At 38.2% G+C, this 25096-nt stretch overlaps 1 protein-coding gene across 2 annotated transcripts in view; it reads right to left on the minus strand.

Moving 5' to 3' along the window:
• Positions 1 to 25096, minus strand: part of LOC106053318 (holotricin-3-like) — a 50182-nt gene that overhangs the window by 4458 nt on the left and 20628 nt on the right. The window contains exons 2-3 of one of the 2 annotated variants that reach the window (XM_056008032.1): positions 24287 to 24366; positions 5911 to 5952 (exon numbers count right to left, since the gene is read on the minus strand). In XM_056008032.1, coding sequence (XP_055864007.1) covers positions 5911 to 5952; positions 24287 to 24366 — 122 coding nt within the window. The remainder of the gene's footprint in view (positions 1 to 5910; positions 5953 to 24286; positions 24367 to 25096) is intronic. The other variant, XM_056008033.1, reaches the window with a different exon arrangement.

The following is a 25096-nucleotide window of genomic DNA, read 5'->3' on the forward strand; positions in this document are numbered from 1 at the left end:
GATCCAGTGTTATGTTTCCTTATGTAGCTAATGTAAAACTTTAAAATACTATGAAAATGGGTTTACCCGATTTGTTAAAAAGTTTCGTTCTTCAGTAGAGATAAAATTTGGTATTTCATTATTTTATTATTGGGGCCTTCTTATTGTGGGAGAGACATTTAACATACACAACTGTCACCGCCCTGATCTAAGAAACTGTCATGCCAAATTTTATCAAGATAGATCAAACGGTTTTGATTTCCATTCTGGATATACTGTATATATGCACATACATACATACATACAGTCATACATACATGCAGTCAAACATACATACAGTCATACATACATACAGTCAAACATACATACAGTCAAACATACATACAGTCATACATACATACAGTCATACATACATACAGTCATACATACATACAGTCAAACATACATACAATCATACATACATAGTCATACATACATACAGTCATACGTACATAGTCATACATACATAGTCATACATACATACAGTCATACGTACATAGTCATACATAAATAGTCATACATACATACGTACAGTCATACGTACAGTCATACATACATACGTACAGTCATACCTACATACATACAGGCATACATACATACATACAAGCATACATACATACAGGCATACATACATACAGGCATACATACATACATACAGGCATACATACATACAGGCATACATACATACATGCATACATACAGGCATGCATACAGGCATACATACAAACATACATGCATACATACAGGCATGCATTCATACAGGCATACATACATACAGGCATACATACATATATACATACATACATACATACATGCATACACATACATACAGGCGTACATACAGGCATACATACATACAGGCATACATACATACAGGCATACATACATATATACATACATACATACATACATGCATACACATACATACAGGCGTACATACAGGCATACATACATACAGGCATACATACATATATACATACATACATACATACATACATGCATACACATACATACAGGCGTACATACAGGCATACACACATTCATACTCCTTACATTGTGTTTTATACATTAGATGAAAGAAGAGAGACAAGAAATGTTGACTATATTCACAAAGTAAAAAAGAGATGAACATTAATTGAATACTGTTTCAATATACATTGTTGTGGTCTAAGTCCAACAGTAAAATATAGATCTATAGCTCTGTATACTACATTCGAAATTTGAAGCATTGGTAATTCATATACTTGGTTCTTCTAAGTCTAATCAGTGGCGTCACTAGGAGTGGTGTCACCTGGTGCGGTAAGGTCAGGGTATTACCCCCAACCCAAAATAAAATCTTTACCTAAAACACTTTACGGCTAAACTATCATTATTTAGATCTGTTTAATTTGACCATAATACAGTGAGCTAATTACCTACATTAATTAATTGTTATAGAGGTGTAAACTGAGTTTCAATTATATTTTAAATGTTGTTTTTTTAAGCAATAGCTTTAACATAAATGTATTATTAAATATATCGAGAATTAATGGAAACCAAGGTTTTACAATATACCAGTGTCTCTGAAACTCTTCTTAGCGACACGCCAAAACACACAAGAAAAAGGAAGGCCTACGCTTGGGTGGTGCCGTTTGCTCCTCCAGCAAAGCCGGAGCAGATGATATAGATTATTATTATTATTATTATGTCCATTTTGGCACTTAATTTGTCAGTTCCACGATATGTAATATTTGAAATTTTGGTTACAAATAAACTTCACTATCAAGTGCATTTTTATTTCTTTTTTATGAATGATGTGTCTGAAAAGGGCCGGACTTAGGTAAATGAAGACCCTACATTGAATTTTATAGAGGCCCTTTTCTCTTCATAAGACTTTAAGAAAAATGAATTTTATTAAGTATGAAACTTTAAAGTTTGTGTAATTGTACATTTCATCACATTTTTATTCATCTTTTAGTTTTCATATTTTAATTTTTAAAAATATTTTAGTTACTAAAGACATTTTGTGGCTGTCTCCAAGGCTCTTTTACTACCGCTTGATTCTATTCGCCAGGTCAGAATAACCTCCAGGCATTGCTTGGAATGTACATTTTTTAAAACTTAATTCCTTATAAAATTACAAATAAATAATTTAAACTAAAACCTTTTTTCATATTCCAATTTTCAAACACATTTTATGACGACATATTTAGAAACTGTCGAAATTAGACACATGTAAAAGAATATATCCCAAGTGAATACAAGAGCAATATGAATATTTAACTAGAAATATTGGAAGACAAAGTCTATTCAAAAAAAGATGTGAAGCTTCGAGACTAAAGCTGAATTAATTCGCTTTTTAAAGTTGTTTTCTCATTCTAATGTAATATAATATTACAATAATAAAACCAGTAATTGGTATTGAAGTATCTAGTTTAAACATATTGCAGTAATTCAATTCAGTGTCTTCTACTGTGATAGACTTTTGCATGGGCGTAGCCTGGATTTTTTTTCGGGGGGGGGGGGGTTTGGAGGGATTTTCTTCCCCCCTCCCAGCTAATATATCTATATCTATATCTATCTGTATATATCTATATATGTGTGTGTGTGCACGCACATAATTAGTCTTTATTATATTCTGACCCTTCATTCTTTCGGAAGACGTTTATTGTACCTTAGAATTAGTTTTTCATGGAGTTAGTGGAAAAATTGTAGACTCCCCGCCCTTGCCAGGGGTCTGGGGGAGAGCTGAAAGCGGGGTTCAGGGTGGAGCTCCGCCGCCAAGCACTATTTTTGGTATTGAAAGCTAAAAAAAATGCATATTCTGAGGTATTTACAGAGCGACGCTCTGTCAAAACTTTACTAAGGGGTCGACTCCGAATTCGCATAGGATTTCTTCGATTGAGACCCGATCTCTATAACTAAATCAAAAAATCCGTCTTAGCTATCTTTGTTGAGCCACATCTAGTCTTTTTCAATTTTTGCAGATGACTATTCACTGCACTTTATTGATGGAGCCCAGCCACGGTAGAAATTTGTAACCTCTCTTGGTCACGCTCTTGGAATTAGGTGACTGTATTTTGCTTTAGATTTTATATGGAAAAGGGAAGTTTTATCGTCAAAATCATATGTTGGGAAGTTTTAAATTAAAAGAAATCTCTGGAATTTTTGTTAACAAATTCAAAACCCCTTTAGCTACGCTCATAGAATTTAGTGACTGTAGTTTACAATAATATTGAAGACAGAGGTTTTCAACCTCAAAACTCTCTGTAGAGGAATTTTAAACTCAAAGCCACCTGTAGGGGTTTTAGACTTTAAAAAAGCCCTCTGGAGAGGGGTTTAAACTCAAAACCCCCATTGGCTTGGCTAGGCTCATAGAATATTTAGTGTGTAATTTGCTTTTTTTTTAATTGAAGAGATATTTTTTTAGCAAACCACGCTGAAAAAAAAAAGGGGGGGGGGTTAAACTCAAAACCTCCGGGGCGGGGATTTCTTTGGGGGGGGGGGGGTTGAACTCCAACCCACCTCCTGGCTACGCCCAAGGACTTTTGTTCATTTATGTCTCCACGAAAACAACCTTTAGAAGCAACTATTCAGATAAGTAAGGTAATAAAAGCATCTACTTGTTGGAGTGGTTCTTCATTATCTCTGTAGATATTCGAGTCGAGCTACGTACTCTCAGGTTGCTTTAAGACATCTCATGGCCACCATTTGATACACAGGTCATTGTGGAGATATCATAAAGTTGATGAATGGGCCAGGTGAATAAAGTTGGAGATAGTGCGGCTGGTGTTTGTTTCCACATCCTGATTGGTAGGCATTGATACGACACGTGACATAAACTGTACTATAAAAAGAACGCGATTAGGAACTGACAAGAAATGACAGTCTGTTTATTATTATTATTATAGCTTTTTATATAGCGCTACTTTCATGCTTGTAGCATGCTCAGAGCGTGTGACAAGTCAAAAACTCGCTGTCAGAGTCACTCTAAATTATCACAGCATTAATTATTATTTTTCACTATTTATTTATTTTATTTTGATTATTTGTCCATCCTACCCCTAAATCATTCACCCGCCACACCTTTTCCTCTCCGGGCTAGACTTAGTTGACCACCTTGGAGATAGCTAAGGCGCGTCCTTTCATTTATTTGCCCTTGACCGGGGCAAAGATAGACACGTTCTCTTTAGTCTTATCCGCGGATGTCCGCCGCGATTGACACCCCCCCCCCCTTGGGTGGAATGTAGGTCACTCTTCCCCCCACGTCTCTCTTTGATCTAAGAGATTACACGGGTCAATACACCGCGTGGTACTCCAAGGTGTGACTCTTGTCGGACTTCACCCACGTGTAAGCTAATTCTTAGCCTAGGACATTTCCTGTGTCCCACATTTCCCAGGCATATATAAAGTAAATTAAATCGGGCCAGACCCTCTTTCATTCTCGTACGAGCTGAGCTATCGAGTCTGGACTACTTCATACATTCTTTCTCCTAGAGGAATACCTGGTGCCTCCCTCAGGTGTCTGCCTATTTATGTGCTGAGTGCTATCCAGCACTGCACTGTCCTACTGAGACCTGCCTATTTATCGGATCACTAACCTGCGTATTTGCCTACTGGCCTATCTATGTGTTTAGTGCTAATCAGCGCTGCACTTGCCTAGTTGCTATCAAGAATCACCTATTGCCTAGTTACTGGATCAACGATCCATTTACCTGCAGTTGTGCTTAGTGCTATTCAGCGCTGCATTTGCCTACTGAGATCTACCCAACTCTACTACTTGGCGCTATCGGCATTGCCCGCCTATTCGACAGCCCACCTGTCAAGCTATTAGGCGCGACGTCCCTATAGAGTCAGATCTGTGCGAGACGTCATAGCTACGCCAACCCTCTGCAACTCACTGGACATATCCTGTTACTCGCACTGCCCACGGCAGATCAGCTCTGCCCGCAGTAACCTTGTGCCCACGGTATCCGGCCACCCGCCATACTGTGCCCACTACAGATACTAGAACTTGGGACTGAGACTCCACAAGAGCTATATCGCCGGCGTCCCTCTATCCGCTAGAGCGCCACCTCCAGCTGCAGATCCTCAAGCCAGGACACAGCCAGCTACGACATCAACAGGAATACCAGCTAAGTCAGAGGACAAAGTGACATACTCTCTTATTAGGTGCAAGAGTGATGACTAAACATAGAATATACTAGAGATAGATGCAAACCCTCCCCCTTTTTATTATTATATGTATATTTATGTAAATAAATATCCTTTATTTTAACTTTTGAATCTATCTTTCATTGCTTTGTCTCGTTGCGTGTCTGCTCCCGATTCATATGCTGATAAGTGGGGGTGTGATTGCCATTAAAAATAATCATCCCCTAGACATAAAACGTGCCAAACACACGTCACATTTCCCCACCTGTCACAGAGCGCTTTGACATTTATGTCATTCCAAAACAGGCGGAGAAATGACAATAAAACTTTCGGATGACATATTGTTTTTTCTGTGTTTCTTTGAGATGTTCCTCGTGTGAACTCTTCCCCTCACACGGTACCATGCATGTCTGTTTACAGGTCTACCTAACATAACATTGTACACACTTCTACTTCAGTATTATGTTAACATAAGAGAAGCGAGACGAGAATGAAAAAAACAAAGAAGAAAAGAGGAATATTTTATTTAAATATGAGAGAGAGAGAGAGAAAGAGAGAGAAAGAGAGAGAGAGAGAGAGAGAGAGAGGAGAGAGAATAACAAGAAATTAAAAAAAGAGATTAATAGATAGATGTATGGATGGAGAGAGAGAGAGAGAGTGAAAATGAAAGTAACAGGCGCAAGAAAGAAAGGAAGTCTGGAGAGAAGGTAATGAAAAAGTTTCAAACACATGTCAGCACGTGTTCTCTCGTTGTGTTACCTCCTTTTCTTGGGCAATAAGAACTCACAGGGCCGTGGCCACCTGGAGAAGAATGAGAACCCTCTATAAAGTCTGCAGTGACATAGTTATGGACGGAATGGTTTGCCTATGTCTCCAGAAATAAACTTAATCTCGACATCTCGTTTTCAAATAAGTCACTGAAACACTATTTCGTTTCATACCGATCACTCATCAAGATCATTTATTAGGAACAATAATTGCAAGACTGTTGTTATTCTATACCATACCAGGAGAAAAGACTGCCGTTTGTTCGATTAAGAATTACTGAAAAAATCTACACATAATTTTGTAAATCAGGAGGTGTGCATATCTAGGGGAGTGTAGCTTACAATAATATTTATAGAGACACAATACATTATAGAAGCATAATTGTAGTACTGATAACAACTTATCTGGAGCAAAATATGCATTTACTTTAAAATATTAATTTAAAAAATTCAAAGGACTGAAACTGTGTCAGAAATCCACGAGCAATTTAGCTTCGTAATTAAAAAAAAACATTGCCATGTATGTTAGACATTAATGGAACTACTTCCGGGTGATTAACAGAAGGATATACGTAAGATTTCCAAAGCTTTCCCAAGTCACAAGATTACATTGGCATCCCAGACATGTTCATAAATTACTAGTTACTTTAGATAAATATAAGAACCTAGATTTTATAGTCTACATCTTTAATGATGTCCTCGGAACCATGTCCGCTTCCATTCATGCGCGCTCAGGCTTGGACGTGGACACTGAGTGAACGACACTATCAATTGGACAAATATTTTTTTCAGACTTGTAAAGAGCATCTTACTAGCGAGAAGTGGTAAAAGAGTCAACATTGATACCCCATAGTCCTTAAGTAGAGTTAAACTGTTTCCAAGGAATAGCGCATAGATACTGAAGTGCAATGAGATCTAGACCTTACGCAATATTTCAAATAAGAGATGATTCAGATACAAGATGACAGACTTAAATTTGTGGGGGGAAAAAATAACGCACTGCCCTTGTTCTTGTTTGCCTATGCATATTATTCATCAAATCATCTAATACCACCATGATATGTATAGCCTCGTACTGGCTTAATGTAGCAAAGATGAAATTGGATTGCTTCTCTGTGATGCCAGAGATAACATACAATGCAAATATCTTGGTGCATTTTGATGCATTCCAAACCCTTCCATGGAAATCAAGGCAGAAGTTTGTCAGTCTCGTAACAATTCATTCCTCCTCCTTTTTAGTTTCTTTTTTTTTTCTTTTTGTTTTGGGTGAGTGTGTTCGTATATTTGTGGCTCGGCCCCCCCGGGGGGGGGGGAATGGAGGTCTTTATTTCCCTATAATTTAATTCCCGTGTTCCAAATGACACGACGATGTAACCCAGCCAAGTTTCTGGCACGTGTACTTTGAAATCAGGAAGTTGGAGACAGATTTATAAATAAAAGATCACGTGATTTTTTTTCCAGAACCTAAAAGAGCAAACTAAATCAGAAATGTCATGTTTTGTCAACATTATGTATGTACTTCTAGTTCAACAACAGCGATTGGAATAAAGTCTTTGATCTCGTAGTTAAACTGATTGTTTCGTAGTCTGCATTAAAGGTATAAGTCAGACTGTTCGAAATATAAGATTTTATTGTCCCAGACAAATAGACATTTAGTTTGTCTATACTTGTTCACTTCCGCATGAATAGTTTGATAATAACTATCAAGGTACACGCGCAAACAGCATTTTAAAAACAAAAAGAAACAAATCAGATCACGTGACTGAGAAACAAATCAGGTCAGCTAACTGAGAAACAATGTGGAAAAGTGATTCTTCTATGACCAATTCCTAATAATGAAAACAATTTAGGGTTATAATACAAGGCAGTAAAGTAAAGGCAGCCCTCACACACCTTACGCCCCATGGGGACCCTCAGGAAACAAAGTACTGTCATTTTTAGTTAGAATGGCAAAAAATAATAAGAATAAAAATTGTGAAATTTGATATCTCTAAAATTAAACCGCCAGAAACAGGAGTTATTTAATTTAAATAAATATATCACCATATAATATTTTTTTCTATAGACCCTTTACATTAAAATATTTGCCGTTTGATTTTCCCAAGGTACAGACAGCGCATGGGGTCCCAGAGTCTATTTCATTTTCTGGTGACAGAATTGCATGAACGAAGTGTTTAGCTTCTCTTACAGCTCGTCCTACATTGCAACCAGTTCACCAGGGACACGGGCATTCGCTAGCAGACGTAATAGCGTTGCGTCACAAAGCCAGACATATCAAGAGAATCATAATACATTGATTCTGTCTTCTGTTTCTATCACAAATAATGTTTGGTATTTCTCAAGCCACCTTCCCTTTTAATCTCTTTTATTCTCTCTCTCTCTCTCTCTCTCTCTTTGTCTCCCCCCCCCACCCCTCTCTCTCTCTCTGTTTTACCAAATACCAAATAAAACCGAATAGAATGCTGGCGTGCGCAATATTTCGTTCTAATCCAATACTTCTATTGACGTGACCAAAGAACAAATGTTATCTATAAGAGAAGTCCAATGCCCACAGCACCAGGCCGGACCGTCCAGCCAACAGAACACGTTCATCCTGACCAGTCTGCCAGACCCACGTTAATTCCTAGAGGGCTGTCACATTGTGTCCAACCCAATAGGACATGATCGCCGAGTATTAGCCAGAAATGCTGGGCAATCCTGACGCCCGAGTTGTTCACAAAGGTTGGTGCTTGAACTGGGACACGAGAGAGAGATTATACATATCTATACACTTTAAGTTTTAACAGTTGTACACAAAGCTTTTTAGTTCTTGTTAATATTTTCACTGCCGTGCATGCACGATGAGGAAGTTTAACAAAATACAAGGGTTCGCTTATTGCTTTTTTTATATGTTGTAAAGGTGTAGCGTATTGCTACGTAATTCCAAATTTTGACCTATTTATATGTTTCCAATTTTGTAAACAATGCTAGCCCTTTTTTTAGAACTATAGTTATATAATTGTGTCATCTTGTGGGTATTGACCTTGATTAACCCTTATCCTATATGTGTATCACTAAACTATGTTTAATAACCATTGACATTGCAGTAAATAAATAAAGTGTGTTTTAGCTACACTGTGAACTAGTTTCCTTGCTATTATGTCTGAGTTAAATAAAGATATAGTCTCAAGTCGGACATCGAAATAGATATAAATGGTAATAACCGTATGCGTCTCATGATGAAAGATTAATTAGTTCTATTTCGTAATGGAAGTTAATTGAGGCATCAGTCTCAGGCTCATAGCTGCTCCTCCCCCACACATACACATACATATTCAAATAGTGAACAAGCGGTAGGGGGCGGTTTGACGTGCTTTTCTTTTTTTTTTTTTTTGTGGTTGTCTACATTGACCACTGGCGGATCCAGGGGGGGGGGCGGTAGGGGCGATCGCCCCCCCCACTCGGCCGACCCCCCCCCCAGGGGGGGGGCGGACGAACTTTAGTATAGGATTCACACAATTTGTATACAAATTTATTACTTATGTTAAAAATATATACTAATTATTTATATTTCAACATATTTTTAGATTATTTCGCCCCCCCCTCTAGTATGTTGGCCGATTTGGTGGAGTCGGGAGGGGGCGATGGTATCAATTCCGCCTCCCCTACACTTTCGAGTGGGGGGGGCGGTCCAATTTATTGGTAGAAATCACAGCCTGCTAACAAATCAATTAAATATCTATATCCCTGTAACTTGTTATTGATATTTTAACCGATCTTTATATTATGTCGTTGCCTGTTTGCCGATTGGTGGGGGGGGGGACGAGTACCTCTTCTGCCCTTCCCACCTAAACCCTTTGAGTGGGGGGGGGCGGTTCGTTTTTATGGAGAAATCATAGTTTGTGAACAAAATTAGTTGAATTAATATATAAATTTTATATTATGTCGCTCCCTTTCTGGTATTTTGGCCGATTCGGTGGGGTGAGGGGGGGGCGATTGCATGTACTGCCCTCTCCACTCTAGCCCTCTGAGTGCTGGGGGGGGCGGTCCTACTTTTGTGGAGAATCATAGTTTGTGAATAAAATTAGTTGAATATCTATATAATATAAACTACGTATTGATATGTGACCCATTGTAAATATGTCGTACCACACTCTAATCTCAAATTGTATCATTAGTAAATTTAAATGAAAAAGGGTTGTACCAGGTGGGAGGGGCGATACATGCAATCGCATTTCCCCCATCGGACAAATCAATACTTTTTCTTTTTGTGTTATAGTTAAGAAATTACAAAATTTAAAAAATCTGTCACTAATATAATTTATATATACTATAAATTAAATTCTTATATCGAGTCACCCCACCCCTATTCTTTAATGCCAAATGCGATCTTTAGCAGAAATTAGTAAAGGAGAGAGGATTAATCGTTTTCACTCTACCGCCATTCCCATTTCCAGAGTTTTTGTAATTTCACATGAAGTTATCATAAGTATTTTAAGAAAGACTTTGCATTGGAAAAGTTAGAATTCAAACGAAATTTTTCAGTATAAGAGTCATGATTGAGATGAGTTCTAAACTCAAATAACATTTTCATAGTCACCTTTTCTCAATCTTTACTCAATCTGATTATTTCTAGCTAAATAAATTTGGGACTATAACTCACAATTTATACTAGAGCATTCTTGAATACTATTTATCGAATAAGTTTTTTTTCGGCGGCGATCCTCAAAGCAAAAATCTAAATACGTGGGGTATCCTATCTTTTCAAGGAACAAATCGGTTTTATTTGCAATGTATTATGGGCCTATAAATTCAAATTAGAATATTTTTCAAGTACAACATTATTCAAAAGGTCGTTTTGAATAATGAGCTTCAGGTCAGGAGAATGCGTTTCTGCAGTGAAGAATGCAAGAAAACGCTTTTGGCGTCGGGGCTTCGCCACGAACTTCATTTATGGGTAATGAGTTGTAGATGTCAGGAGAATGCGTTTCTGCAGAGAAGAATGCAAGAAAACGCTTTTGGCGTCGGGGCTTCGCCCCGAACTTCATTTATGGATAATGAGTTGTAGATGTCAGGAGAATGCGTTTCTGCAAGGAAGAATGCAAGAAAACGCTTTTGGCGTCGGGGCTTCGCCCCGAACTTCATTTATGGGTAATGAGTTGTAGATGTCAGGAGAATGCGTTTCTGCAGAGAAGAATGCAAGAAAACGCTTTTGGCGTCGGGGCTTCGCCCCGAACTTCATTTATGAGTAATGAGTTGTAGATGTCAGGAGAATGCGTTTCTGCAGAGAAGAATGCAAGAAAACGCTTTTGGCGTCGGGGCTTCGCCCCGAACTTCATTTATGGGTAATGAGTTGTAGATGTCATGAGAATGCGTTTCTGCAAGGAAGAATGCAAGAAAACGCTTTTGGCGACGGGGCTTCGCCCCGAACTACATTGTGAAGAATGAGCTGTACTTGTCAGAAGAATGCGTATCTGCAGTCAAAAAAGCAAGAAAACGCTTATGGGGTCGGGGCTTCGCCCCGAACTCCATTGATGAATAATGAGCTGTACTTGTCAGGAGAATGCGTTTCTGCAGTGAAAAAAGCAAGAAAACGCTTATGGCGTCGGGGCTTCGCCCCGAACTTCAACAGAGAACCTTATAGCGCTGCCCCAGTTGTTTTGTTTTTTGGCCGAAGGTTGAGAAATGCTGCTTTTTTATTCTCATATTTATATATATTTATATATATATACATATATATGTGTGTGTGTGTGTGTGTGTGCGTGTGTGTGTGTGTGTGTGTGTGCGCGCACTGTATGCACGTTTATGCGTAGGGTTAGGGTTTACTGGGCGTTAGGGTTAGGGTTTGGAAAAAAATCGCCCCCCCCACTCCAAAGTTCTGGATCCGCTAGTGACATTGACACATAAACGTTGTTTCTGACATTTACAACTATAGACAATATCGACTGTTATGAGTTTATTCAATAGACTTGGATGTTGCGAGGTTTCTGCATTTTTCCGCTACAAGTTCTCAGACTCTAAATGAATAAAAATAATGTAGGCTAGTATTTGATCCCCCCCCCCCAAAAAAAAGCAACAACAAAAAAAAACAAAAAAAAAACAACAATACTATTTATATAGAAGTAACATGCTCATTTTCTTGTAATTAATGGTAAAAAAATATATATCGTTGCGTTGTGAGCGTGCGAGCGTGTGTGTGTGTGTGTGTGTGTGTGTGTGTGTGTGTGATATCCGAGAGCTCATTTCAATTCTAGATTTTTTTAAACAAAAATTGCATAAGTTACAAGTGTCCTTTTTTTCCCAATGTTTCAAGTTGTGTTAAAATAATAAATTTTGGACTGTTATCTTCTCTAAGACTTGGACTAATCTCACACTGGGACCGCAGAGATAACTAATGACTCTCTGGATAGACAGCACCACTCTGAAAGCGGGGGGCATTACTAGCTGCCTTCCTAGAAAGGCAAGCCAGGGCGATACCCAGACAGAATACAAAATAGGTTTTTTTTTTGTTGTTTTAATTTACTACAGGTAGTTGCGCGCGTGTGTGTTTGAGAGAGGAAGAGAATTAAGGTGTTCGACTTTGTTTCTGGATCATGCCAGGCCAATACTGTTACGGTTTTGTTACTGGATCATGCTAGGCCAATACTGTTACGGTTTTGTTACTGGATCATGCTAGGCCAATACTGTTACGGTTTTGTTACTGGATCATGCTAGGCCAATACTGTTACGGTTTTGTTACTGGATCATGCTAGGCCAATACTGTTACGGTTTTGTTACTGGATCATGCTAGGCCAATACTGTTACGGTTTTGTTACTGGATCATGCTAGGCCAATACTGTTACGGTTTTGTTACTGGATCATGCCAGGCCAATACTGTTACAGTTTAGTTTCTGGATCATGCCAGGCCAATACTGTTACAGTTTTGTTTCTGGATCATGCTAGGCCAATACTGTTACGGTTTTGTTTCTGGATCATCCCAGGCCAATACTGTTACAGTTTAGTTTCTGGATCATGCCAGGCCAATACTGTTACAGTTTTGTTTCTGGATCATGCTAGGCCAATACTGTTACGGTTTTGTTTCTGGATCATCCCAGGCCAATACTGTTACAGTTTAGTTTCTGGATCATGCTAGGCCAATACTGTTACAGTTTTGTTTCTGAATCATGCCAGGCCAATACTGTTACAGTTTTGTTTCTGAATCATGCCAGGCCAATACTGTTACAGTTTTGTTTCTGAATCTTACCAGGCCAATACTGTTACAGTTTAGTTTCTGGATCATGCCAGGCCAATACTGTTACAGTTTTGTTTCTGGATCATGCTAGGCCAATACTGTTACGGTTTTGTTTCTGGATCATCCCAGGCCAATACTGTTACAGTTTAGTTTCTGGATCATCCTAGGCCAATACTGTTACAGTTTAGTTTCTGGATCATGCTAGGCCAATACTGTTAAAGTTTAGTTTCTGAATCATGTCAGGCCAATACTGTTACAGTTTTGTTTCTGGATCTTACCAGGCCAATACTGTTACAGTTTAGTTTCTGGATCATGCCAGGCCAATACTGTTACAGTTTAGTTTCTGAATCTTACCAGGCTAGTACAGTTACAGTTTAGTTTCTGGATCATGCCAGGCCAATACTGTTACAGTTTAGTTTCTGGATCATGCCAGGCCAATACTGTTACAGTTTAGTTTCTGGATCATGCTAGGCCAATACTGTTACAGTTTAGTTTCTGGATCATGCCAGGCCAATACTGTTACAGTTTAGTTTCTGGATCATGCTAGGCCAAAACTGTTACAGTTTAGTTTCTGGATCATGCCAGGCCAATACTGTTACAGTTTAGTTTCTGGATCATGCTAGGCCAATACTGTTACAGTTTAGTTTCTGGATCATACCAGGCCAATACTGTTACAGTTTAGTTTCTGGATCATGCCAGGCCAATACTGTTACAGTTTAGTTTCTGGATCATGCTAGGCCAATACTGTTACAGTTTAGTTTCTGGATCATACCAGGCCAATACTGTTACAGTTTAGTTTCTGGATCATACCAGGCCAATACTGTTACAGCTTAGTTTCTGGATCATACCAGGCCAATACTGTTACAGCTTAGTTTCTGGATCATGCTAGGCCAATACTGTTACAGCTTAGTTTCTGGATCATACCAGGCCAATACTGTTACAGCTTAGTTTCTGGATCATGCCAGGCCACTACTGTTACAGCTTAGTTTCTGGATCATGCTAGGCCAATACTGTTACAGCTTAGTTTCTGGATCATGCCAGGCCACTACTGTTACAGCTTAGTTTCTGGATCATGCTAGGCCAATACTGTTACAGCTTAGTTTCTGGATCATACCAGGCCAATACTGTTACAGCTTAGTTTCTGGATCATGCCAGGCCACTACTGTTAGTTTTGTTTCTGGATCATGCCAGGCCACTACTGTTACAGCTTAGTTTCTGAATCATGCCAGGCCACTACTGTTACAGCTTAGTTTCTGGATCATGCCAGGCCAATACTGTTACAGCTTAGTTTCTGGATCATGCCAGGCCAATACTTTTAGTTTTGTTTCTGGATCATGCCAGGCCAATACTGTTACAGCTTAGTTTCTGGATCATACCAGGCCAATACTTTTAGTTTTGTTTCTGGATCATGCCAGGCCAATACTGTTTCAGTTTAGTTTCTGGATCATGCTAGGCCGATACTGTTACAGTTTAGTTTCTGGATCATGCTAGAACAATACTGTTACAGTTTAGTTTCTGGATCATGCCAGGCCAATACTGTTACAGCTTAGTTTCTGGATCATGCTAGGCCGATACTGTTACAGTTTAGTTTCTGAATCATGCCAGGCCAATACTGTTACGGTTTAGTTTCTGGATCATGCCAGGCCAATACTGTTACGGTTTTGTTTCTGGATCATGCTAGGCCAATACTGTTACAGTTTAGTTTCTGGATCATGCTAGGCCAATACTGTTACGGTTTAGTTTCTGGATCATGCCAGGCCAATACTGTTACAGTTTAGTTTCTGGATCATGCCAGGCCAATACTGTTACAGTTTAGTTTCTGGATCATGCCAGGCCAATACTGTTACGGTTTCGTTTCTGGATCATGCAAGGCCAATAATGTTACAGTTTAGTTTCTGGATCATGCAAGGCCAATACTGTTACGGTTTAGTTTCTGGATCATGCTAGGCCAATACTGTTACGGTTTAGTTTCTGGATCATGCCAGGCCAATACTTTTACGGTTTAGTTTCTGGATCATGCCAGGCCAATACTGTTACGGTTTAGTTTCTGGATCATGCCAGGCCTATACTGTTACGGTTTAGTTTCTGGATCATGCTAGGCCAATACTGTTACGGTTTAGTTTCTGGATCATGCCAGGCCAATACTGTTACGGTTTAGTTTCTGGATCATGCCAGGCCAATACTGTTAAAGTTTTGTTTCTGGATCATGCTAGGCCAATACTGTTAAAGTTTTGTTTCTGGATCATGCTAGGCCAATACTGTTAAAGTTTAGTTTCTGGATCATGCTAGGCCAATACTGTTGAAAGTTTTGTTTCTGGATCATGCTAGGCCAATACTGTTACAGTTTAGTTTCTGGATCATGCTAGGCCAATACTGTTAAAGTTTTGTTTCTGGATCATGCCAGGCCAATACTGTTACAGTTTAGTTTCTGGATCATACCAGGCCAATACTGTTACGGTCTTGTTTCTGGATCATACCAGGCCAATACTGTTACAGTTTAGTTTCTGGATCATACCAGGCCAATACTGTTACAGTCTTGTTTCTGGATCATACCAGGCCAATACTGTTACAGTTTAGTTTCTGGATCATACCAGGCCGATACTGTTACGGTTTTGTTACTGGATCATACCAGGTCAATACTGTTACGGTCTTGTTTCTGGATCATACCAGGCCGATACTGTTACGGTTTTCTTACTGGATCATACCAGACTGATACTGTTACGGTTTTGTTACTGGATCATACCAGGCCAATACTGTTACAGTTTAGTTTCTGGATCATACCAGGCCGATACTGTTACGGTTTTGTTACTGGATCATACCAGGCCGATACTGTTACGGTCTTGTTTCTGGATCATACCAGGCCAATACTGTTACAGTTTAGTTTCTGGATCATGCCAGGCCAATACTGTTACAGTTTAGTTTCTGGATCATGCCAGGCCAATACTGTTACAGTTTAGTTTCTGGATCATGCTAGGCCAATACTGTTAAAGTTTTGTTTCTGGATCATGCTAGGCCAATACTGTTACAGTTTAGTTTCTGGATCATGCTAGGCCAATACTGTTACAGTTTAGTTTCTGGATCATGCTAGGCCAATACTGTTACAGTTTTGTTTCTGGATCATACCAGGCCAATACTGTTACGGTCTTGTTTCTGGATCATGCCAGGCCTATACTGTTACGGTTTAGTTTCTAGATCATGCTAGGCCAATACTGTTAAAGTTTTGTTTCTGGATCATGCTAGGCCAATACTGTTACAGTTTAGTTTCTGGATCATGCTAGGCCAATACTGTTACAGTTTAGTTTCTGGATCATGCTAGGCCAATACTGTTAAAGTTTTGTTTCTGGATCATGCTAGGCCAATACTGTTACAGTTTAGTTTCTGGATCATGCTAGGCCAATACTGTTACAGTTTAGTTTCTGGATCATGCTAGGCCAATACTGTTACAGTTTTGTTTCTGGATCATACCAGGCCAATACTGTTACGGTCTTGTTTCTGGATCATGCCAGGCCTATACTGTTACGGTTTAGTTTCTGGATCATGCTAGGCCAATACTGTTACGGTTTAGTTTCTGGATCATGCCAGGCCAATACTGTTACGGTTTAGTTTCTGGATCATGCCAGGCCAATACTGTTAAAGTTTTGTTTCTGGATCATGCTAGGCCAATACTGTTAAAGTTTTGTTTCTGGATCATGCTAGGCCAATACTGTTAAAGTTTAGTTTCTGGATCATGCTAGGCCAATACTGTTGAAAGTTTTGTTTCTGGATCATGCTAGGCCAATACTGTTACAGTTTAGTTTCTGGATCATGCTAGGCCAATACTGTTAAAGTTTTGTTTCTGGATCATGCCAGGCCAATACTGTTACAGTTTAGTTTCTGGATCATACCAGGCCAATACTGTTACGGTCTTGTTTCTGGATCATACCAGGCCAATACTGTTACAGTTTAGTTTCTGGATCATACCAGGCCAATACTGTTACAGTCTTGTTTCTGGATCATACCAGGCCAATACTGTTACAGTTTAGTTTCTGGATCATACCAGGCCGATACTGTTACGGTTTTGTTACTGGATCATACCAGGTCAATACTGTTACGGTCTTGTTTCTGGATCATACCAGGCCGATACTGTTACGGTTTTCTTACTGGATCATACCAGACTGATACTGTTACGGTTTTGTTACTGGATCATACCAGGCCAATACTGTTACAGTTTAGTTTCTGGATCATACCAGGCCGATACTGTTACGGTTTTGTTACTGGATCATACCAGGCCGATACTGTTACGGTCTTGTTTCTGGATCATACCAGGCCAATACTGTTACAGTTTAGTTTCTGGATCATGCCAGGCCAATACTGTTACAGTTTAGTTTCTGGATCATGCCAGGCCAATACTGTTACAGTTTAGTTTCTGGATCATGCTAGGCCAATACTGTTAAAGTTTTGTTTCTGGATCATGCTAGGCCAATACTGTTACAGTTTAGTTTCTGGATCATGCTAGGCCAATACTGTTACAGTTTAGTTTCTGGATCATGCTAGGCCAATACTGTTACAGTTTTGTTTCTGGATCATACCAGGCCAATACTGTTACGGTCTTGTTTCTGGATCATACCAGGCCAATACTGTTACAATTTAGTTTCTGGATCATACCAGGCCGATACTGTTACGGTTTTGTTACTGGATCATACCAGGCCGATACTGTTACGGTTTTGTTACTGGATCATACCAGGCCAATACTGTTACGGTCTTGTTTCTGGATCATACCAGGCCGATACTGTTACGGTTTTCTTACTGGATCATACCAGGCTGATACTGTTACGGTTTTGTTACTGGATCATACCAGGCCAATACTGTTACAGTTTAGTTTCTGGATCATACCAGGCCGATACTGTTACGGTTTTGTTACTGGATCATACCAGGCCGATACTGTTACGGTCTTGTTTCTGGATCATACCAGGCCAATACTGTTACAGTTTAGTTTCTGGATCATGCCAGGCCAATACTGTTACAGTTTAGTTTCTGGATCATGCCAGGCCAATACTGTTACAGTTTAGTTTCTGGATCATGCCAGGCCAATACTGTTACAGTTTAGTTTCTGGATCATGCTAGGCCAATACTGTTACAGTTTAGTTTCTGGATCATGCTAGGCCAATACTGTTAAAGTTTTGTTTCTGGATCATGCTAGGCCAATTCTGTTACAGTTTAGTTTCTGGATCATGCTAGGCCAATACTGTTACAGTTTAGTTTCTGGATCATGCTAGGCCAATACTGTTACAGTTTAGTTTCTGGATCATGCTAGGCTAATACTGTTACAGTTTAGTTTCTGGATCATGCTAGGCCAATACTGTTAAAGTTTTGTTTCTGAATCTTACCAGGCCAATACTGTTACAGTTTAGTTTCTGGATCATGCCAGGCCAATACTGTTACAGTTTAGTTTCTGGATCATGCCAGGCCAATACTGTTACAGTTTAGTTTCTGGATCATCTCAGGCCAATACTGTTAAAGTTTTGTTTCTGGATCATGCTAGGCCAATACTGTTAAAGTTTAGTTTCTGGATCATGCTAGGCCAATACTGTTACAGTTTAGTTTCTGGATCATGCCAGGCCAATACTGTTACAGTTTAGTTTCTGGATCATCTGAGGCCAATACTGTTAAAGTTTTGTTTCTGGATCATGCAAGGCCAATACTGTTACAGTTTAGTTTCTGGATCATGCCAGGCCACTACTGTTACAGTTTAGTTTCTGGATCATGCTAGGCCAATACTGTTACGGTTTAGTTTCTGGATCATGCTAGGCCAATACTGTTACAGTTTAGTTTCTGGATCATGCTAGGCCAATACTTTACGGTTTAGTTTCTGGATCATGCTAGGCCAATACTGTTACGGTTTAGTTTCTGGATCATGCCAGGCCAATACTGTTAAAGTTTAGTTTCTGGATCATGCTAGGCCAATACTGTTACGGTTTAGTTTCTGGATCATGCTAGGCCAATACTGTTACAGTTTAGTTTCTGGATCATGCCAGGCCACTACTGTTACAGTTTTGTTTCTGGATCATGCCAGGCCAGTAATATTATAGATTTGCTTCTGGACCTTGACAGGCCTGTAGTGTTATAGTTTTGTTTCTGAAACATGCCAGGCCAATACTGTTATGGTTTAACCAAAGACAGAAATAGTTTAGTACGAAAAACTATTGAGAGAAGGAGCCAAATCTATTATTTAAAAAAAAAATGTTTTTCATTTCTATAGAGATACTCAGTACATTTTGTTGACATATTTTCAGGAATGCCAAATCTGATTTCTGAAATTTTAAAGGATAACATTTTGAATGTGATGAAATCAAGATATTTTTATATCATTACATCTGTATATATTCTTCTTCTTCTTCTTCTAGCCAGCTTTATTGCTGCTGAGCTGTGAGCTCTTTTGCCAAGGAAAAAAGTGTGCTGTTTTATTTGTATATATATAATACTTATAATTGAGCTGAAAAAAAAAAGTAGGTTTTAAAATATCGGTTCACTTTCCTCTTTCGGTTTTATTAGCTCGTTTTACTACACAGACTTCATTTTAAATGTATTAACAAATTAATGGCTGCTTGGCCGTGTGGTATGCGCTCTGGACTGTCATTTTGATGGGTTATAACGCTGCTATTACTCGTGATTCAGAAACATGTGATCCAGAAAAACTTTCAAAATTTACTGATCCAAGTTTTTGTGATATTTATTTATTTATTTTTTTTTGATTAGTTAGTTTTCAGTCTTTTAAACATGGCAAATTGATTAACAGAATTTCCAAATTATCTTGAATGACATTTTTTTTTTCGAAAAAGGGACAAAAGCTAGAACAAAGTATTTTTTTAAAAAGTAGTTGCATTTGGATTTTGAATATTTTTAAATTATTTTTGTGATCCAAACAAGTTCTTTAATAACATCTTGTAACCAATTAGCTAATTAATAATGACAGTTCTAAATATTTCTAATTAATTCATTCAAATAATTGAAGCGTTTTCTTGGTCTGAATTACGTTAAAAATAAGAAATCGTAAAAAAAAATAAAAAAATAGTTCGTTCATCTGAACTCGTTATTAAAAAAAATAAAAAGTTCCCAACATATCCGGCGAAGAAGCCGCTCGAACCGTTCAAGGACATTTTTTCCCAACGTAACCTGGTTTTGTTCTTGTTTTGTAAAATGTATTTTTAAAGTCCATTTCTGAAAGTGACCACTGGGTAGTTCGCATAATTTTCTAGAGTATTCTTTTTTATCCTTATTCTAAATATTTTAAATTATGTTTAATTGTACATTTATACTAAATACAGTCGAGTCCGGCTAATCAGAGCCCATTAGAGCTGGCTGTTTTTGTTCTTTTAATCTGATCATTGTATAATAGAACTGGTTTTGGTACTTTAGAATTCGTTTCAAATATGCTGCTGCTCTGATTAAGTAGTGGCCCGATTAACCGGATTCTACTGGATTAAAAAAAAATTACATTGTACTTGAAGACTTAAAGAAATTAATTGAACAAAATGATAAAGTTCTTAGCCACCTTATTCAAACGGAAATTGATTTTTCATATGCATATTGGACAAGAAATATATATTTAAAAAAAAGGCTATACAAAGGAATAAGAATACATAGAAGAAAAGCCAAGAAAAACGGAATACAATGAAAAGCTTGCAGATCTCTCCGTGGAATACATCAGCTGCTACCATGGCGAGAGAGGATTAAAATAGACGCTGTCAAGGGAGGCAATCCCAGACTAAATTCTATCTATGTGTCAGAGTCAAAATATAAGACCAAATAAGCGTTTCTCTTATGTCCCATTTGGATATAACTGTCACAAATATCTTAATGTAGACTCACATTACACATCTAGGACTTGTAGTTCTTATAGTACAAATACTGGTCATATCAGTTAAAAAAAAAAAGAAAAACATTAACAGCCAATCAATATGTGGGGCCTCTGCCGCGCATTGTAATTTTGTAATGACTATTGGACGTGTAGAATTTAGGACTAAAAGCGACGAAACATTAGAAACGAAATAGCATAGAGACAGATCAACGGAGAAGAAACCCATTGCAGCAGTGCTTAGAACATGATCTATTGTCTACATCTAGCGACATGGACTGTACCTTTTTTTTTTCTTTGAGTTTCTTAAAAAATGGTTTTTGTATTCATCTGTTGAGTGTTCTGTTTTGGGGTATCATCACTTAATTATCATATAAAATACTTGGCACTCGCGATTTGATATAATCGGCTAACAGCAACACCTCTCTCTCACACTGACCTCTCTCACTGTACCAATACTCTATAGAATTAAATAAAAATATTGTGGACACATCAAAAAGATTACAATTTATGGTTTTGCCGCCATGTATCAAAATTTCAAATATGGAAAGGAAGACACACAAGAAGAATTTAAAAGTACAATTGCCCGAAAAACATTTTGACTTCATAATAAAAGACCAAGAATAATATGAATAATATAAAATGTGTAATACAGCACATCCAAAGATCGCATGACAAACGAAGAGATTAGAGACATGATTAGATTGGACACCCACGATGACCTGCTAACTACAATTCTATGGACGTGTCACGTGGTCTCCAGGGAACAGGACCAGGAAAAAGAAGAAGAGGCAGACAGAGAAAGCGCTGGGAAGACAACATAAAGGAATGGACGGGCCTGTCATTGAAAGAAATTCTATCAAAGGCTAAGAACTGACAAAGAATGGAGTAAGACGGTCAATAGATCTTGTGTGGTGCCCCCAACGGTCCAGCTGCTTAAAAGCGATAGGTGAAGTTGAAGGTTGAATAAGTTTATCAAAGAATAAGAATTACATTAGTGCACGCAGTCCAAGCTATGATAAGAACTACATTAGTTCAAGCAGTCCAAGCTATGAAGCTAATCCAATAGGTATGGGAAGTCTACATAGACACAGGATAGACATCATTTATTTTTGCAATCAATAGCGTCCCCTTCACTCACAACATTCAGGACATATGTTTTTTTTTACTTTTCTCCTTGTTATGTCTCAGTTGTTGAACTGTTATTCTATCTGTACACAGTCTTGTCCTACACAACGTGGACCCAACAACACATGTACCCACACCTATAGCACACACACACATAGCACACACACACATGCGCACACACACACTCATGGCACACACACACGCACACACTCATGGCACACACACACGCGCACACACATTGCACACACACACATTGCACACACATTGCACACACACACATTGCACACACACACACACATAACACACACAAATTGCACACATACACACGCACACACATTGCACACACACACGGCACACACACACGCACACACACATTGCGCACACACACACACACATTGCACACACACACACACACACACACACGCACACACACACTCATGTGGACCTGAGGAAAGAGCTGTTCAAAAAGGATAAAACGGAAAGAAAAAATTCAGAAAAAAAAGGGAAATAATTGCTACAGACATCTTGACGTTCTGACCCCGAGATATTCTTTTTTTTTCTTAGACATTTTCCTCTCTGAGACTCTATGAAATGTAAAACAACTTTAAAGGTCTTTTCAAAAATGACTTCTTGAGAGTTTTTTTTTTCTATTTCTATATTCTTTACAAAAAGGAAATGACCAATTGTCTTCACTAGTGAATTGAAAAGTTTCACTTGATGTTTTTCTGGTCAATGTTATAAATTATGGAGGGGGACGAATTGAAGTTTTAAACTATTGTTGTCTAATTATAGATAGGCCGTTTGGTGTTTATGTATATAACTAATCATGTTCATGTAACTAGAGAGGGTCGTATGTTGGGCATCACTGTGATAGTGTAATTAAGTGTTAATGTATGTGTGGCAATTACTAATTTTTAGTGACAAATATTGTGATGATTTTATGTTATGAATCGCTTTGACGGAGGAAATATAAAAATGGTTAAAACGCACTGTAGAAACGTCGGTGTTTTTATTTTCATTAATGAGCTCCTTCAAACTTATAAAAATATGACAATTCATTGATTCTCAATTCAACATTAACTTGACATACAATTCTTGTAAATTCATTGAAGTAGTAAAGTCACAAAATACTGTTTCTTAGTCACACTGTAGTTATAATGTTACAACTTTAATCTGATATAACTTTGCTCTGATACAACCTTTTACTGATACACTATTATATTCGTACAACTGAACTTTCTATCTTTAACTGAACTTAAAACATTTCGTGGGCTCGCTACTGGGGAAGTACCTCGCCTCGACCAACTAACTTTCCCCCAATTTATACCTTTTAAAATAGTCTTTTCTAGAAACATAGAAACTTCTGTTCCAAATAATTCTCTTTGCTATCAGCTTCTAGAAATTGACGTTAGCGACTTTTTATCCTGACCTCTGATTGGCTAAGTTGTGTATGTTCTGTGATCTTATTTTGACCTGACCCTTTTTTATAGAACAAAGTAGAATGTGGTCAAAGTATCGATTCGTGACAGTATCACACAGTATTGATTCGTGACAGTATTACATTAAGTTTGCTTCAGAAACAGTACACGTTGTATGGTAAAGATGTCATCCTATGTGTATTGTGATTTAATATGTAAATACACGCACAGAAAAAGTTCCAAAGATTGTTTAGGTGGGGAGGGGGAGATAACATACAGACTGACACTTGTACCTGTTTATGTTTTTCGATCCTAGCTATTAGTAATTCCATCTACTGACCATTAAGAAATATTGAAGTCAATCGAAATCTCCATTTATTTCAATATAATAGCAATGTGTTTTAACTGACTTCCGTTAATTGTTTGTTTTTTGCCGTTTCCTTTTTGATAATAATGTATCCAGCAGCACATCCTCTAAGTTCTCAACCTTTTTTTCTCGGCGACCCCTTTTTACAATTCTCCAGTCTGCCGAGACCCCCCCCCGCAAACACACACAGCAATAGAAGAGTAGACAAAAACAATCCATTTTTATTTAATGGTCTTTGACGACCCCTGGCTAATCGTCAATCGACCCCCATGGAGGTCTCGACCCACAGGTTGAGAACCCCTGCTCTAAGAGCTTAGAACATCGCCTAAGGCTTCTACACCTCCGTGACGATAGCAGTTATCGTACCACTTGCTATTTTAACAATTCACTAATATATGGAAATGGACTTACCGGATGCCAGGCACATGGCAATGACGCAGGCGATGACAAGTAGACTTAAGATGGAGGTCTGCATGGTGGACACGAAGTTCCTGTAGACAGACACAAAAAGATTTAATGAATTGAGGCACTAGTTACCCAGGTTCTGTCCTGAGGGGCTCGCCAAAACGAAGAATTTTAAGAGCATGAGTCTACAGGCCGATTAGACCTGCATGTCAATATAAGAGAACTGAAAGGGAAAAAAATAATTCTGCACTAATATTGTAAGCCCGTAGAAATATTTTGAATAATATTTCAGTTTAATAAGGCGTTTGAGTTTGAATTCAAATATATGTTATTTGAAATTATAAACAGGGAAAGTTTGGATTTGCTATCTGGTTCTACTTAACAACCAGACCCAACCATACAGGCACGATATCTGCTCACTTTGTTTTAAGCAAATGATGAATCGCCACGTCTTTTGTTTCAATACGCTCTAGATTTCCTCTTTTCCTTAAAGGACATTGAGAAATGTGTGAGACTTCAGGAATAGTTCTCTCAAAAGTTTAAATTTGGGAAGTTTCGAAGTAGTCAATTTATTTCTTGACTGAAAAAAAAAATAATAAAAAAAAATTGATATCTGAATTACTTCAAGAATAGAGATGCTTAAATGAACTTTCATGTGAATTTAGTTGAGACTTTTATAGCACACGATTTCAGTACAGGGGTAAAAGCAAGCAAGGGGATATTTAAGAAAGATTTCCAATCCCACTATTAATTGCCTGTTTAATAAATAGGCTATAATAATTCCAAAACAATACGCTTTTATAATCCTTCAATAAA

The sequence above is a fragment of the Biomphalaria glabrata genome, chromosome 13, assembly GCF_947242115.1.
Source record: "Biomphalaria glabrata chromosome 13, xgBioGlab47.1, whole genome shotgun sequence".
NCBI lineage: Eukaryota > Metazoa > Mollusca > Gastropoda > Planorbidae > Biomphalaria > Biomphalaria glabrata.